At 41.6% G+C, this 13,070-nt stretch overlaps 1 protein-coding gene across 1 annotated transcript; it reads left to right on the top strand.

Moving 5' to 3' along the window:
* Nucleotides 1–6,946: 6,946 nt before the first annotated feature.
* LOC118556114 (nuclear factor 7, brain-like) lies at nt 6,947–11,352 on the top strand. Its single transcript, XM_036136683.1, has 3 exons — nt 6,947–7,035; nt 8,866–10,457; nt 11,311–11,352. Exons 2-3 carry the CDS (start codon nt 8,874–8,876, stop codon nt 11,350–11,352), a joined length of 1,626 nt encoding a protein of 541 aa, XP_035992576.1. The 5' UTR covers nt 6,947–7,035; nt 8,866–8,873.
* The last annotated feature ends 1,718 nt before the right edge of the window (nt 11,353–13,070 follow it).

The following is a 13,070-nucleotide window of genomic DNA, read 5'->3' as shown; positions in this document are numbered from 1 at the left end:
CATGTTTAAGTGAACAAGCCTACATGTGACCTAACCTAGGTCAGTTGTAGTTATGTACACATGCTGCTTCATTTCATTTTTTTTCCACTACCTGTAAAACAAATTAAATCAGTAAATTAATTTCCATTCCTGTTATTTATCAATTGTAAGTTTGTGGGTGTTCTCTTTGTCCATGGTGTTTATAAAAGTTAATTATTTGTTTTAAATCATATGTTAATTGTTTTGAACATGTTACATCTTGACTCTGTTCCAAAGTAAAATCATTTGTATAAAATAAATGTCTTTTTTACACTGTTACAATTGTTTTCTTTCCCCTCTCAATTCTTTGTGTCCTTGCTCAAAAGAAACTCACTTAGATAGGAAAAACATTTATAGATTTTATTTAAAACTTGTCAAGTTTTTCTAAAAGGGACAAATATTTATTGGCCCTTTTGGTAGCCAAAATCTCACAAAATCACAAGTTGAATAGAAAACAAGTTTAGTGTCACAAGAGCTGAACATAAACATTTAGGCAGACATAAATAAAAATTACTTACTGCCATTCGGTTTTGGAGGAGTTCCTCCTGCCTGTAAATAGGCCCTCATTGGGAATACGCCAGTTGATGAGGGCCTGGGTTCCTTCTGTGGTCCCTGTTTAAAATATAAATGTCAATTATGTAATACTTCATAATAAAAGATGAACAGACAACAGAACCCATGTTAAACCTAAAAGCTAGGCAATATTATGACTGCTTCTGCTATGTGTAACTAACATGACACTCGCAGACCGAACATATTTTGTAACCTATATAATAGCTGATAACTTTCTGCTTATGCGTTTTGTCCTGAATGCTGTTGTCGTCCTTGGGAGACATTTATAATTTATTCCAGCAAGTATTGAGTTAATAAAGCAACTCAAGTCAGTGAGATAAACACAAAACAAATGAACGTTTTGCTGAATTAAAACAACAAAAAACGGCATCAGAACCAGCAGCACTTGACACACGATAAGGCCGAGGGAAGTGTATACAGAGCCCTTTAGGGGACATGGGGAAAATATATATTTTTTTGCGTTACCTCAGAATACTTTTGCGTTCCCTCGCAAAGGTTTTCGCGTTCCCTAGAGGAATGGCTGATTTATTTGTTGTGGTCTCTTGTCATTCACACAACAGTAAACCATGAGAGCCGACATGAGTTTTGAAACTGCAAAGCTTTGTCTTAAGCAGAAGATCAGACGTGAATCTATCCACAGACATCATATACGTAGACGCGTCATAGGGCGCAGGTTCGCACGTCAACGTCACCGCCATACTGTATGTGGCAGACAAAAGTTGAGTTCTGTTATTGTGAACGTGGATCAGAGAAGATGCCTCATTCCTGTGCTGCAATAAATACACACACACACACACACACACACACACACATATATATATATATATATATATATATATATATATATATATATATATATATATATATATTTGTGTGTGTATGTGTTATAAATATAAGGATCAATTTGTTAAATCTAAACATTGTGGTCTTCATTATTTCATAAAACCGCGTCACATGTGAACCTTTAGAAACAGACTTTTTGGGTGAGTATTAAAGAGGTAAAATTAATAATATGAGGAAAAAAAAGTCCTAGTTCAATAAAGTAAAAATAAACAAACAAACACAAAAGTGATAATGTTATGATAAAAACATCATATTATGAGAATTAAGGGGGAACATTTCCAGAATATTCAGTTTGGAGAATTATTTCACTCCTGGGGTAACAGGGCTAGGTTAGATTATGTTAAATATTTTTATTCTTTAAGAGAATAAATTCAGGAGAATGAAGCTAAAGGGATACGAAAATAAACTTGTAATATTACAAAAAAATACTACGGTACAAAGAAACCTGGTCAATATGATAGGATTGTGCTAACATAGAGATTTAGTCTCATTTTAGACATTCTCAGATGCGAGAGAATGCAGAAACAGTGCCGCAGTGCCATGGGGGCTGATCCTTGGGACAAGGAGAAAAGGTGATGTCATTGACTTCAGCTTGATCCAGTTTTGAGTTTTATTTTTTCAGAGACAAAGTTAGATTTTTTTTTTATCCTTTTGTTTCTTTTATGTTTGTCATGTTAGAGGGAACACTGTAGTTAAAATGTTTGTGACTGCTTTGCTGTAATTTCTTTTCAACCTATGGAGCGTTTTCATTGGCAAAAAATGCTGGCAGAATTCATTCTGTTTGCAGGCGTGAGGACTGGAGGATGGACTCTTGAAGGGAAGGAGAATGTTGTGCTTAAGTCAGACATTGGACTGAAAATGGACATTGAAGGACTATGACTGAGGCATCGGACAACCTTCGACAACAAACACGGATGAGTTCTGCAGACACGACTTCATGCATTTCACTTCAGATTTTGTTGTACACAATTAAAACAAAACACACATAACGAAACACATTAAGATTATGTAAAGGTGAAAACTTTTAAAGAAGTAACTTGATGGAATCATAGAGCAACTTAATAAATTAAGTGGGTATTATATCAACAGTTAAATAAATTAATTAATTAATTAGTTTTCACTATATAAGTAGAGTAATGTGAACTTTTAAATAGCATTTCATTTAATGAACATCTTAGTGTAAGCTGATTTCTGCTACTCTGGCAGGCATCAATAAAACGCAAAGAAAGATTACTGGCTAAAATGGGTAATGTTGCAATAAAATTAGCATAATGACACATCCTACTAACTAACATGGGTAAATTTAGGATTAAAGCATCAGCGTACAATGGTTACAATATTTATGGAGATTTAATATCTTTCAACTAGAACATAAATAACTCAAAAGTCTTTTTAACCAGTTAACCCGTTAACCTGAGGGCTTTTAGATCAGGATAATTTAATGGTTATCGTCTTACATACAGAAAATAAGTAAGATTAATTTAATTAGATTAGATTATGGGGACATTTTGGATCTGGTCAGGATGGTTGGGGGGCTGTGATGATAAAAGGGTAACAGCTTGAAGGTGATATCAATGAATGAAGGTTTTCTCTGAGGAACATCAAAGCAGCAAATACATCCCACATTGGAACTCCTGTTGTGTAAAGAACATCTTGAACGGGACATAAGGTGAGATCCTTACAATGAGAGACGTTCCACACAGGGGGGTGTGGAGACCCCTGGGGCATGGCACCCAGGACGAGCTGTTGTGGACTTGACACAGCTGGTGGAACCAGAGAGACGACGACGTGGTCCCACAGGTTACCTGACACCTAACACTGACTGTAAAGTAGGGTTCTGGGTTTTCAGGGTTGCTGAAAACAGAAAGCTTCAGAGAACCTTAACCCTTCCTGAGGAACGCAGAGATGCGTTCATCCAAGAACTTCTTAATCAAAGTTCTTAATCCTCAGTTTAAGAAGATAAATAAATAAATAATCACAATGTACACAATGTAAGGTTTACTTTATTTTAGGATTAATTTGGGAACTAATTCTAATTTACTTAAGTAGCTTTAGTTGTTCTACAATGTTAGAGCGTTTTCAAAAGCTCCTGTTCTCTCTCATTGCTTTGTTTGTAGAACCTTGGCATCCTTGAACAGTAACAGCATGGTATAAATATTTTGTCTTCTGTGCAGAACAGCACCTCACTTTCTTCTTTTAAAAAAGAGAGAGAGAAAGAGGGAAAAGGCTTTCACATGGAAAGGCTTTCTTTTTCTCAGTTGGCTTTTTTAAAATAAAATGGGAAATGTTATGAAACGAATATGTTGATGAAATTATGTTGCAGAGAACTTCAACTGTCAGACAACAATAGTTAAGACACACATTAAAAGCATTCTGTTAAGAATTATTATGAATTTACTGCATATACATTTGAACTTAAAGATTATTCTTTTAACTAATAATTAAATTGCAGAATTCTGAAAGCTAAATAATTGTGCACAGAAATATCTTGAATGTGAAAGTGCTTGGAGGATGTTTTAATAAATGACACATGAATGGGGTTTTTGATAAGAACACTAATTACACCTTGTTTCTGTTCTCCAGTGGAAACAAGGACTCGTGTCTGCAGACCATCTTCACAAAGTGTTTTATTAGAGAGAAATGCAAAAGAAAATGCTCAGTGCCCATCCAGAACTGAACACTTATTACCATCCAGCTCAATCGTCCAGCCTGCGAGGAGGAACCAAGAAGAGTACTGGGGATGAAGAAGCCAGAGAACTCTGATTCCTTATTCTTCAACGGGAGGAGTTACCTGAAGAGACCCTAAGCGCGATTAGATTATTTTCTGCCTTGTGCCTGAATGGCCTGAAGGCTTCCTTACCTTTGCTTTCTTGACGTTTAGAACTCTTCTCATATTCTGTTGCTGTTTATTTTACTGCTCTGTTCCACTGACTCACATGTTTGAGATCTACACTTTAATGTTACATCATGTTGATCTATATGGGTTTATGAAAAATGGAAACTGTTTGCTTCAGACACACAAGGATCTATGGTTTATGCACCTTTTTGATTTGATATAGGAAGAACCGGGATCGGATTGGCTCTAAAGATCCTTTAATATTAGCTGGTAATGATAACACTTAGATTCAATACAGGGTTTTCAGGCTCAGATTGGCCGAGAGCAGATCTCCCTGGGAGGGGGGCTTGCCAGTTTTTACTGCCCCCTAGGGGTAGCTTTTTCTGGGGTTCCCCTGCCCGCACTGAACCTCTCCTGCCTTTGCTCCTGGTGTTGTAAGTTTGGAGTGGTGGATTATTGTCCATCATAGGGGTGAGTGGAGAAAGGAGTAGGAGGGTATTCAGGGTGGGTCAGAGTAGACGGATTCGACCTTGGTTACTGAACAGGTTTAGCTTACCATAGTCTAATGTAATTTTAAAATAATGTGCACATAGGTACCTAAAACAGTATGAAGCATTCATGTTGACCTGTACAAAAAGTTCCAGCACTGCCCGGTTCCAACACGGGAACCCTTTGGGTCCCACTTTACGAGTTTACAGAAATGGTTCCTCTGTGCTTTGTTCACATTTTCAAGTGATGGGTCATCTTGTTTTGACTTGATGCTGACGACGCCATCATCAAAAAAAAAAAAAAAAAAAAAAAAGAGGAATGTTATAAGAATTATTATTCTGAAGTCACTATGGCCTCACACCACTCGGACAGAGGAGGCCTGGAGACCTGATGTCTGTGTATAAGATCCACTGTTTTCTGATTGCAAGGCCAAATGCTGCAGCTGCTGAGGAATACTGATTGTTTACGATAGACTGTCTTTGTTTTGTCTCATGGGAAGGCCGAGATCCAGGTTGATGAGAGCCAGGAAGCTTGACTTGGTTTCTCCAGAGCATGAGGTAGTTCTTGGAGTGGGATCCAAGCGTGAGAGTCGACCTGAAGCATAGGAGACAAAGGATTAATGCGGAAAACACGAGAGCTGTCAAGAGACAGTGGCCAACTGAGGTGTACCACACAAGGTTAACACTCTGGCGTCCTCCTGCTGTCAGCTCACTGCCTAAATACTCCCAGACCTCAGCGCTGAACGAACCGCTGGTGTGCGCCACGCCCACCTGCCAACTGCAATCACTTGTGGAGAAAGGAGAGAGGAAAAAAGGGCAGCCCTGCAGAATGCTGCTTGCTGCTGCCCGCAGAGTCCTGACAATCTGTATATAAAAAATAATCTCTGTTAATAAGTCTATTAAAGTATGATCGGCATCTTTTGTAAAGAAACCTGATAAAATATAAAAAAAACACCTTTGAAGAATTTATTGGAACAAGTCTTATTACTAAATAAAAAATACACAAAAGTTACGGTATGTCCAATATCTACTAACATATAAAGAAGACAAATTATTCAGAAATTATTTCAATTTCCAAAATATTTCATATAATACAGAGAAATTGTCTTATGGAAAAAATGGAAAACAGGGTTTTGAATCAAATTGCACAAAATTAAATGAAAGTATCTAAATGATTTTTTCCAGCATAGAAACAAAGTAGTTTGAGCAGAAGTAGGTTTGTTCTGATCCCCTGAGGTTCTCTACATCACCATGTCACCAGGTGACTATGAACCCATTTAAGCACTGAGGAAATAGAAGAAATCAATGCATGGATGTCACAAAATGTTTTTCAGTTGAATAAAAACAAACCTGAAGTAATAATTTCTGGACCAATAGAGGAGAGATCCAGAGTTAGCTCACAGCTTCAGCTGCTTCAGCTAGGAACCACTGATCAGGCCTGAAACCTGGGAGTAGTGATGGACTCAGACCTGAACCTCCATCTAAAGACAAAGTGGACCTTCTAGAACCTGGAGAACATTTCCAGGATTAAAGGACTGATGTCTCAGCAGGATCTGGAAAAACGAATCCATGCATTTATCTTTAGTAGAATTTACTCTGCAGAACCAGAACCAGACATGGAGAAGCAGCATTTAGTTTCTATTCTCCACTGATCTCGAACAAACTTCCAGAAAACTGTAAACGTGCTGAAAGAGTTCCTTTAAATCAAGGTTAAAAACACATATTTTAGGATAATTTTTGACTGTTCTAGTTAAACTGTTTTACTGAAACATCACTAGTTTAAGTTTGTAGTCCAACTGTTTTTAATATTTGCTTTTTGTTTCCATTTTCCCATGTTCTATTTTGTTTCATTTTTTCTACATTTTATTCCAACTTATTTTATTCTATTTTTACTTTCCTATGTTTTAATGATGTAAAGCCCTTTGCATTGTCTTTATACTGAAATATGCTATACAAATAAATGTGCCTTGCCGTGTCTTTAAGTAAACAGAGTCTACATGGTTCCTTCAGCAGCAGCTGCAGAATGGAGACAAGACGGTAGGCGACAGCGTCCTCCAGTGGAAGACCACTGTCACTACAGGAGAACGCCTTTAGTCTACCTGGGAGAAGTGGAGCTTGGTGAGCAGTGTAACAGCTCCTCCCATCAGGGAGTCGCTGTTACACAATGATCCTGGGAAGGAGAGGAGGAGTGGCGGTTTGAGCTCCGGAAATGAAACTTAGCAGCAGCATCAGTTCTGACGAGTCGTGATCCAGTTAAGTCCATCTCTCCAAATTCAGGTGAGTCCAGATCATCATCAGACATTTACTCCTTAAACTTCCACCTTGAGCTCCTAACACAGGTCCACTGTGGTCATTTCCAGCTGAAACATTTCTCTGACTCTGTTTGCGAAACAGAAATATGCTGATTTTCACGCAGGTCCACTAAATGAGGAAACCTCCACCTTCGGCTCTGAAGAGTTTAACCTAAATGACCATATTCCAGTCTTTCTACTTTTAACAGGCCAGCAACACAAAGAAAGGTTCTGGTGTTTGTTTTGTGTTCTCAGATGTGAACTGTTTCTATCAGTGGAGAAAAACACTTAAAACCGGAATTAATCAGAAAGAATCCTGAAGAACTGGTTCAAAGGCTCTTCAAGATAAACATTTCTCTTGAAGGTGCGGCTGCAATTTAGCCAGAAACACTCACTCCAACTGTTTACCTTCGATTAAACATTAAACCATTTCATCTGGGTCGATACTGTGCCTCCAGAAAAGCTTGAAACTACATTTATACCAGGAAGGAAACTGAATCAGCAAACAAGGAATTACTTTGATTAACTTTAAACGTCCAGTTCGACTTTTACGTCACAGTTTACTTTATTCAACCATCCGTACGGGACAACGGAGAGCTGAATCCTCTGTGGCCGCTGTGATGAGGTAACTAAAGTAAATCTGATTAAATGTACGATTCAACCACAATGAACAAAAGGAAAACAGGATTTGAGAGTAAAAGAAAGGGTAATAAAGAGTAAGGGCCAAACAGGAAGAGGTGACCTTTCTGACTGTGTGAAGCTGTCTCTGGTCTGCAGGTCATGGTCCTTGGCTGATATCTGGCCCGTTGCCTGGGGGGTGGGTCCCCTCCTCGGTGCTGGCCGGTCTTGTTGCCAGAACTCTGTGTGGGCTGCCCGGCTAACGAGGAGACTGGAATCTGGGCTTGGACTGATGCTGGGTTGTGTCCAATCGTTTGTCCTTTGGCCTTCACTGGTTCATCAGTCTGGGTCTGAGGTCTCAATGTTACTTTGTTTTGTCCTTCTCCACAGTCCTTCCTGGTGGGTTCTGGCTTGGTTCAGGAACATTTGTGCTGTTTCTGTCCCACATGTAGCCCACATGTAAACTGTCACAGCAACCTGCACCCTTTGCCTGCCAGCAGACCCTGTCTTTATGTACTGGGCTGCCTTTGGGAGATAATTGCTGCATGTCTGGGTCTGTGTGATCCGGTAAATCAGTCTTTTGCAGAACTTCACTAAGTCAGTGACTCCTTCAGTCTGTCTGCTCCATCTCGTGTTGTCTATCTGTGATGGTTCCTCTTCTCCAACCTCGTCCACATACAGTCCCGGCTGCAGGAGTCTTTGCAGATCATCGCTGAGTGACTCTTCTTGTGACATTGACTCTCAGTCCTTTCCTCCTTTGACTTTTTCTTAAACATTGTTACATACTGCATTGTTCTGTCTGCAGGTTCGGAGTCTGGGGGCTGGTTGGTGCAAAAGATTTTCTCTTTGGGGACAATAAAGTCCAAAGTATAACCTTTATCTAACCAGGCAAAAGACCCACTGAGACCGAGACCAGTGGGCGGTCTCAGGGTGGCGGGCTAAACTATTACAGCTGCAAGCAGCACTGATGCAGGGATATTAAGGTTAGACATATTTCAACAAGAAGGAACACTAGAGGTTTGACAAATACCAAACTCTTAAATAACAAGGTTGACCAAAGTCATGTTCTCAGTGGTGTCAACTAGAGGACTTAAAGCAGTTTCAGAAGGTTTGAGGGACCATAGAAAAATATTCACAGATGAAAAAGATATTGTCTGCACCCATAAACATTTATTAAACCAGTCTTCTCTGTCTCAAGCTGCAGACATGTCGGCTGCCAGCTGCCATCTCTCTGAAGATCAGTTTCTGTGCTCCATCTGTTTGGACTTGTTCACTGATCCCGTCACCACACCATGTGGGCACAACTTCTGCAAGAACTGCATCGCTCAACACTGGGATGTCAATGAAAGCTGCCAGTGTCCAATGTGTAAGAAGCACTTCAGTGCAAGACCTCAACTGGAGGTCAACACCTTGCTGTCTGAGATGGTGGCTCAGTTCAGACGTGAAGCTCAGCAGGAAACCAGCAGCAGCTGCAGCTCAGAGCAGCTAGCTGCCAAAGCAGGAGAAGTTCCCTGTGACGTCTGCACAGGAACTAAGCTGAAGGCCCTGAAGTCCTGCCTGGTGTGTCTGCTCTCCTACTGCCAGACTCACCTGGAGCCTCATCTTACAGCTCCACGGCTGAAGAAACATCAGCTGACGGAGCCTCTGGAGAACCTGGAGGACAGGATGTGTCTGCAGCACGATAAACCTCTGGAGCTGTTCTGCAAGACCGACCAGACGTGTGTCTGCTCCCTCTGCTCTATATTAGACCACAAGAACCACGAGTTTGTTCCTCTGAGAGAAGAATCTGAAGGAAGGAAGGCAGAGCTGAAGAAGACAGAGGCTGAAGTTCAGAAGATGATCCAGGACAGACGCCTAAAGATCCAGGAGATCGAAGAGTCTGTGAAGAGGAGTAAAGATGCTGCAGACAGAGAGAAAGCAGAAGGTGTTCAGGTCTTCACTGCTCTGAAGGAGGCTGCTGAGAAAGGCCTGAAGGAGCTCGTCAAAAAGATTGAAGACAAACAGAAAACTGCAGACAAACAGGCTGAAGACTTCATCAGATATCTGCAGCAGGAAATATCTGAGCTGACAAAGAGGAGCTCTGAGATGAAGCAGCTCTCACAGTCTGAAGACCACGTCCACGTCCTTCAAAACTACTCCTCCCTAGAAGTTGCTCCACCCACCAAGAACTGGGCACATGTCAGAGTCCATCCAGCCTGCTATGATGGGACTGTGGTGAGAGCTGCTGTTCAGCTCCAGGAGATCCTCTTTAAGATAAATGTGATGTTTGAGATGGAGCTGCAGAGGGTCCAGCAGCATGCAACAGACGTGACCCTTGATCCTGAAACCGCTCATCCTCATCTCTCGCTGTCCCCTGATGGAAAACAAGTGAGGCATGGTGATTTGAAGACTCTTCCCAACAACTCAAAAAGGTTTTTTGTATCTGTCAACGTGCTGGGAAAGCAGAGTTTCTCCTTCGGCAGGTTTTACTTTGAGGTTTGGGTTAAAGAGAAGAGTCACTGGACTGTAGGGGTCGCCGCAGAGTCGGTTGACAGGAAGGTAAAAACTCAGCCGAGTCCTCAGAACGGTTACTGGACTGTCGGGCTGAGGAAGAATACCTACAAGGCTCTTTCTAACCCCCCAGTCAACCTATCTCTTCAGTATTCTCTGCAGAAGGTGGGGGTGTTTGTGGATTATGACCAGGGTGTTGTCTCCTTTTATGACGTTTTCGCTAAAACTCTAATTTATTCATTCACTGACTGCAGCTTCACCCAGAAACTCCACCCGTTCTTCAGCCCAGGTCCTAATAGGGTGTTTTCACTGACGTCACTGGCCAACTTCCGGTCCGCCATATTGGGTGGCACACTTCCTTATCTCTAGTTGTCTTACACGTATTATCGTATCGCGAATGGATAAGTACGCCAGCACGCTAGAGCGACCAGATAAGGACGTATATCTGAGGAAATGTTCCGTGATCGACCATATGGACCCGTATGCCCTCCACGGTGCCTTGTTTAGCCGTAATCCAGATGATCGGCCAAATGTAGAGCACGGCGACATAGTGCATTACCTGGTGTTCGGTGAAAACCCTCTGCACACTCTTGAGGAAATGAGAGCTTACAAGGATCTAGAGGCTCACAACCAGTTCACATCTGGTTATGTACATCAAGGAAATCGCCATCATACGTGGACGGGTGAGTTTTAATAAGATGGTAAAAATGTAAACAATCCGACGCAAATGTGTTGCACCGCCCGCCGGCGGCGGGCGGTGCGCGAAGGCGCTTGGCTGCAAGGCCGATCGACGCCGCTCGCGGCTTTAATTATTTAAGCAGAACAATGACCAGTGCAAAATTAAGTTGTATTTACCGTATTGGCGCCGGTAGGAGCTGCAGATCATAAAGCCAGCAAACAGTGGGAACACAGCAACTCGTTCAAAGGTAAGCTGCGTTCAGACGGGCTCTGGCCCATGCTAGTTTAGTAGCTGCTAACCGCCAGTGCTAACAACCACTCGCGCATGTAATGTACTTTTAACTTGCTGCTATGTGTTTCAAACGTTTAGAACACACTCTCATTGACATCGGGATACTGTGGAAAGTTATGTTCGGTCTTACAGCCGCGATCCAAGCGAGCCGACGATCTCTTTATCTCTGTAACTCGTTCAAAGGTAAGCTGCGCTCAGCCGGCTCTGGCGCATGCTAACCGTTAGCGCTAACAACCACTCGCGCATGTAATGTACTTTTAACTTGCTGCTATGTGTTTCAAACGTTTAGAACACACTCTCATTGACATCGGGATACTGTGGAAAGTTATGTTCGGTCTTACAGCCGCGATCCAAGCGAGCCGACGATCTCTTTATCTCTGTAACTCGTTCAAAGGTAAGCTGCGCTCAGCCGGCTCTGGCTCATGCTAACCGTTAGCGCTAACAACCACTCGCGCATGTAATGTACTTTTAACTTGCTGCTATGTGTTTCAAACGTTTAGAACACACTCTCATTGACATCGGGATACTGTGGAAAGTTATGTTCGGTCGACTTACAGCCGCGATCCAAGCGAGCCGACGACTCTTTGTTATCGCTAACAGTTGTTCTCCGTGGTTGCGCCTCCAGGCAGGAAAGCGGTGGAAAATTAATCTGTTTCTATGTTTTTCCCATGGCGATCATGTGTTGCGCTGTTACAGCCCACAATACAGCAACGGTTTACCATGGTTGAAATCAAGTTAAGGTGAAATTAATCAAATTAAAACACGGCTGAGAGAGGGAGAACAGTATGCGGTAGTAATAGGCAGTAGAGGCGGCGGAGGCAGTCAACACGACAGCTGCGGAAAGTCATAACGCCCAAGCCCTATTATTAATATATTCTTCTTATATGTTTTAAATACTTAACAGTTAATTACCTGTGACAAAGTGAGCACCGCAGACTCTGGCGTATTCCAGCTTAACACCGTCCAAATCGGACCTGGATATCCGTGTCAGCCATAGGTGACAGCGTTGTTCAGACAGCTGTTTTTTTTTTTTCACACTGATTCACTATTACGGCATAGTAGGCGATAGAAAGAGCGTTGTTCTCCACCTCCACGGGCCGTGCAACCAACCATTAAACACGTTTTCCCCATTGTTCACTTCCAATACTGCCTAAGGCGTCATACAATGCAGGTCAACGGTGCGAAACGACTGCCACCCAATATGGCGGACGCGCTGAGTAGTCACGTGAGCGTGACGTCAGCTGAAAACCCCCTATTATGGCGGTGGAAACTCTGCACCTCTGATGATTCTTCCTGTTAGGTCGGAGGACCTTCCAGTGAGATGCTTTTGGTTCAAGCTCAAGAAATTGTCAATGTTTAATAAAAGCGAGTTCCTGCGACAAACACCACGTGTTATTTCCTCTGTTTTAATTTATGTATACTTTGGACTAGAAAATGGGTGTCCATGCAAGTACGGCTCTGATAGACCTTCCTCTGCTGATAAACGGGTCTTCTGCTGTTATTGAATATTTCCTTCAATATGAAGAAGAGAAAAAGCAGAAGCTGTTCTGGTACGTATGTCTACATCACGGTTCATCATTTCCAAATATACTCTTCAGTGAGACATTAAAGGAGCTATAACCTGCTAAATCAGTTTTTTAGCCCTTGGATACATTTTGCAGTCTATAGAAGTGCAGAGGAGTTGAATGTAGTCTATCTAGGAGCTGTGTAGATATGTTTAGATTATAATTGGGTTATATTTTTCAAGACGTTTAGTTTTTTCTGTCCTCTATCACATTTTTAAATAATTATGTCACAGTATGACAACACGGCCATGGACGTCCAGCTTTCCAAATCAAGGAATCTGACATTTTTATTTTCTGCTGCAATTTTGTGGTCTAAGCTGAAGGACGCTGAAGCTATGAGTGGATTCTTTCTTTTTTTGTAATGTAAATTTACCAAAA

The sequence above is a fragment of the Fundulus heteroclitus genome, chromosome 5, assembly GCF_011125445.2.
Source record: "Fundulus heteroclitus isolate FHET01 chromosome 5, MU-UCD_Fhet_4.1, whole genome shotgun sequence".
Lineage (NCBI taxonomy): Eukaryota > Metazoa > Chordata > Actinopteri > Cyprinodontiformes > Fundulidae > Fundulus > Fundulus heteroclitus.
The sequence above is the reverse complement of the archived record's forward strand: the minus strand, read 5'-3'. Positions and strand labels throughout refer to the sequence as shown.

What these genes read in the sequence shown, in the direction of transcription:
- LOC118556114 (XM_036136683.1), top strand. Translation starts at nt 8,874, where the DNA reads ATGTCGGCTGCCAGCTGCCATCTCTCTGAAGATCAGTTTCTGTGCTCC. An exon ending in TCAGCCCAGGTCCTAATAGG is followed by an intron (nt 10,458 to 11,310) that starts GTGTTTTCACTG and finishes ACTCGTTCAAAG; the next exon opens with GTAAGCTGCGCTCAGCCGGC.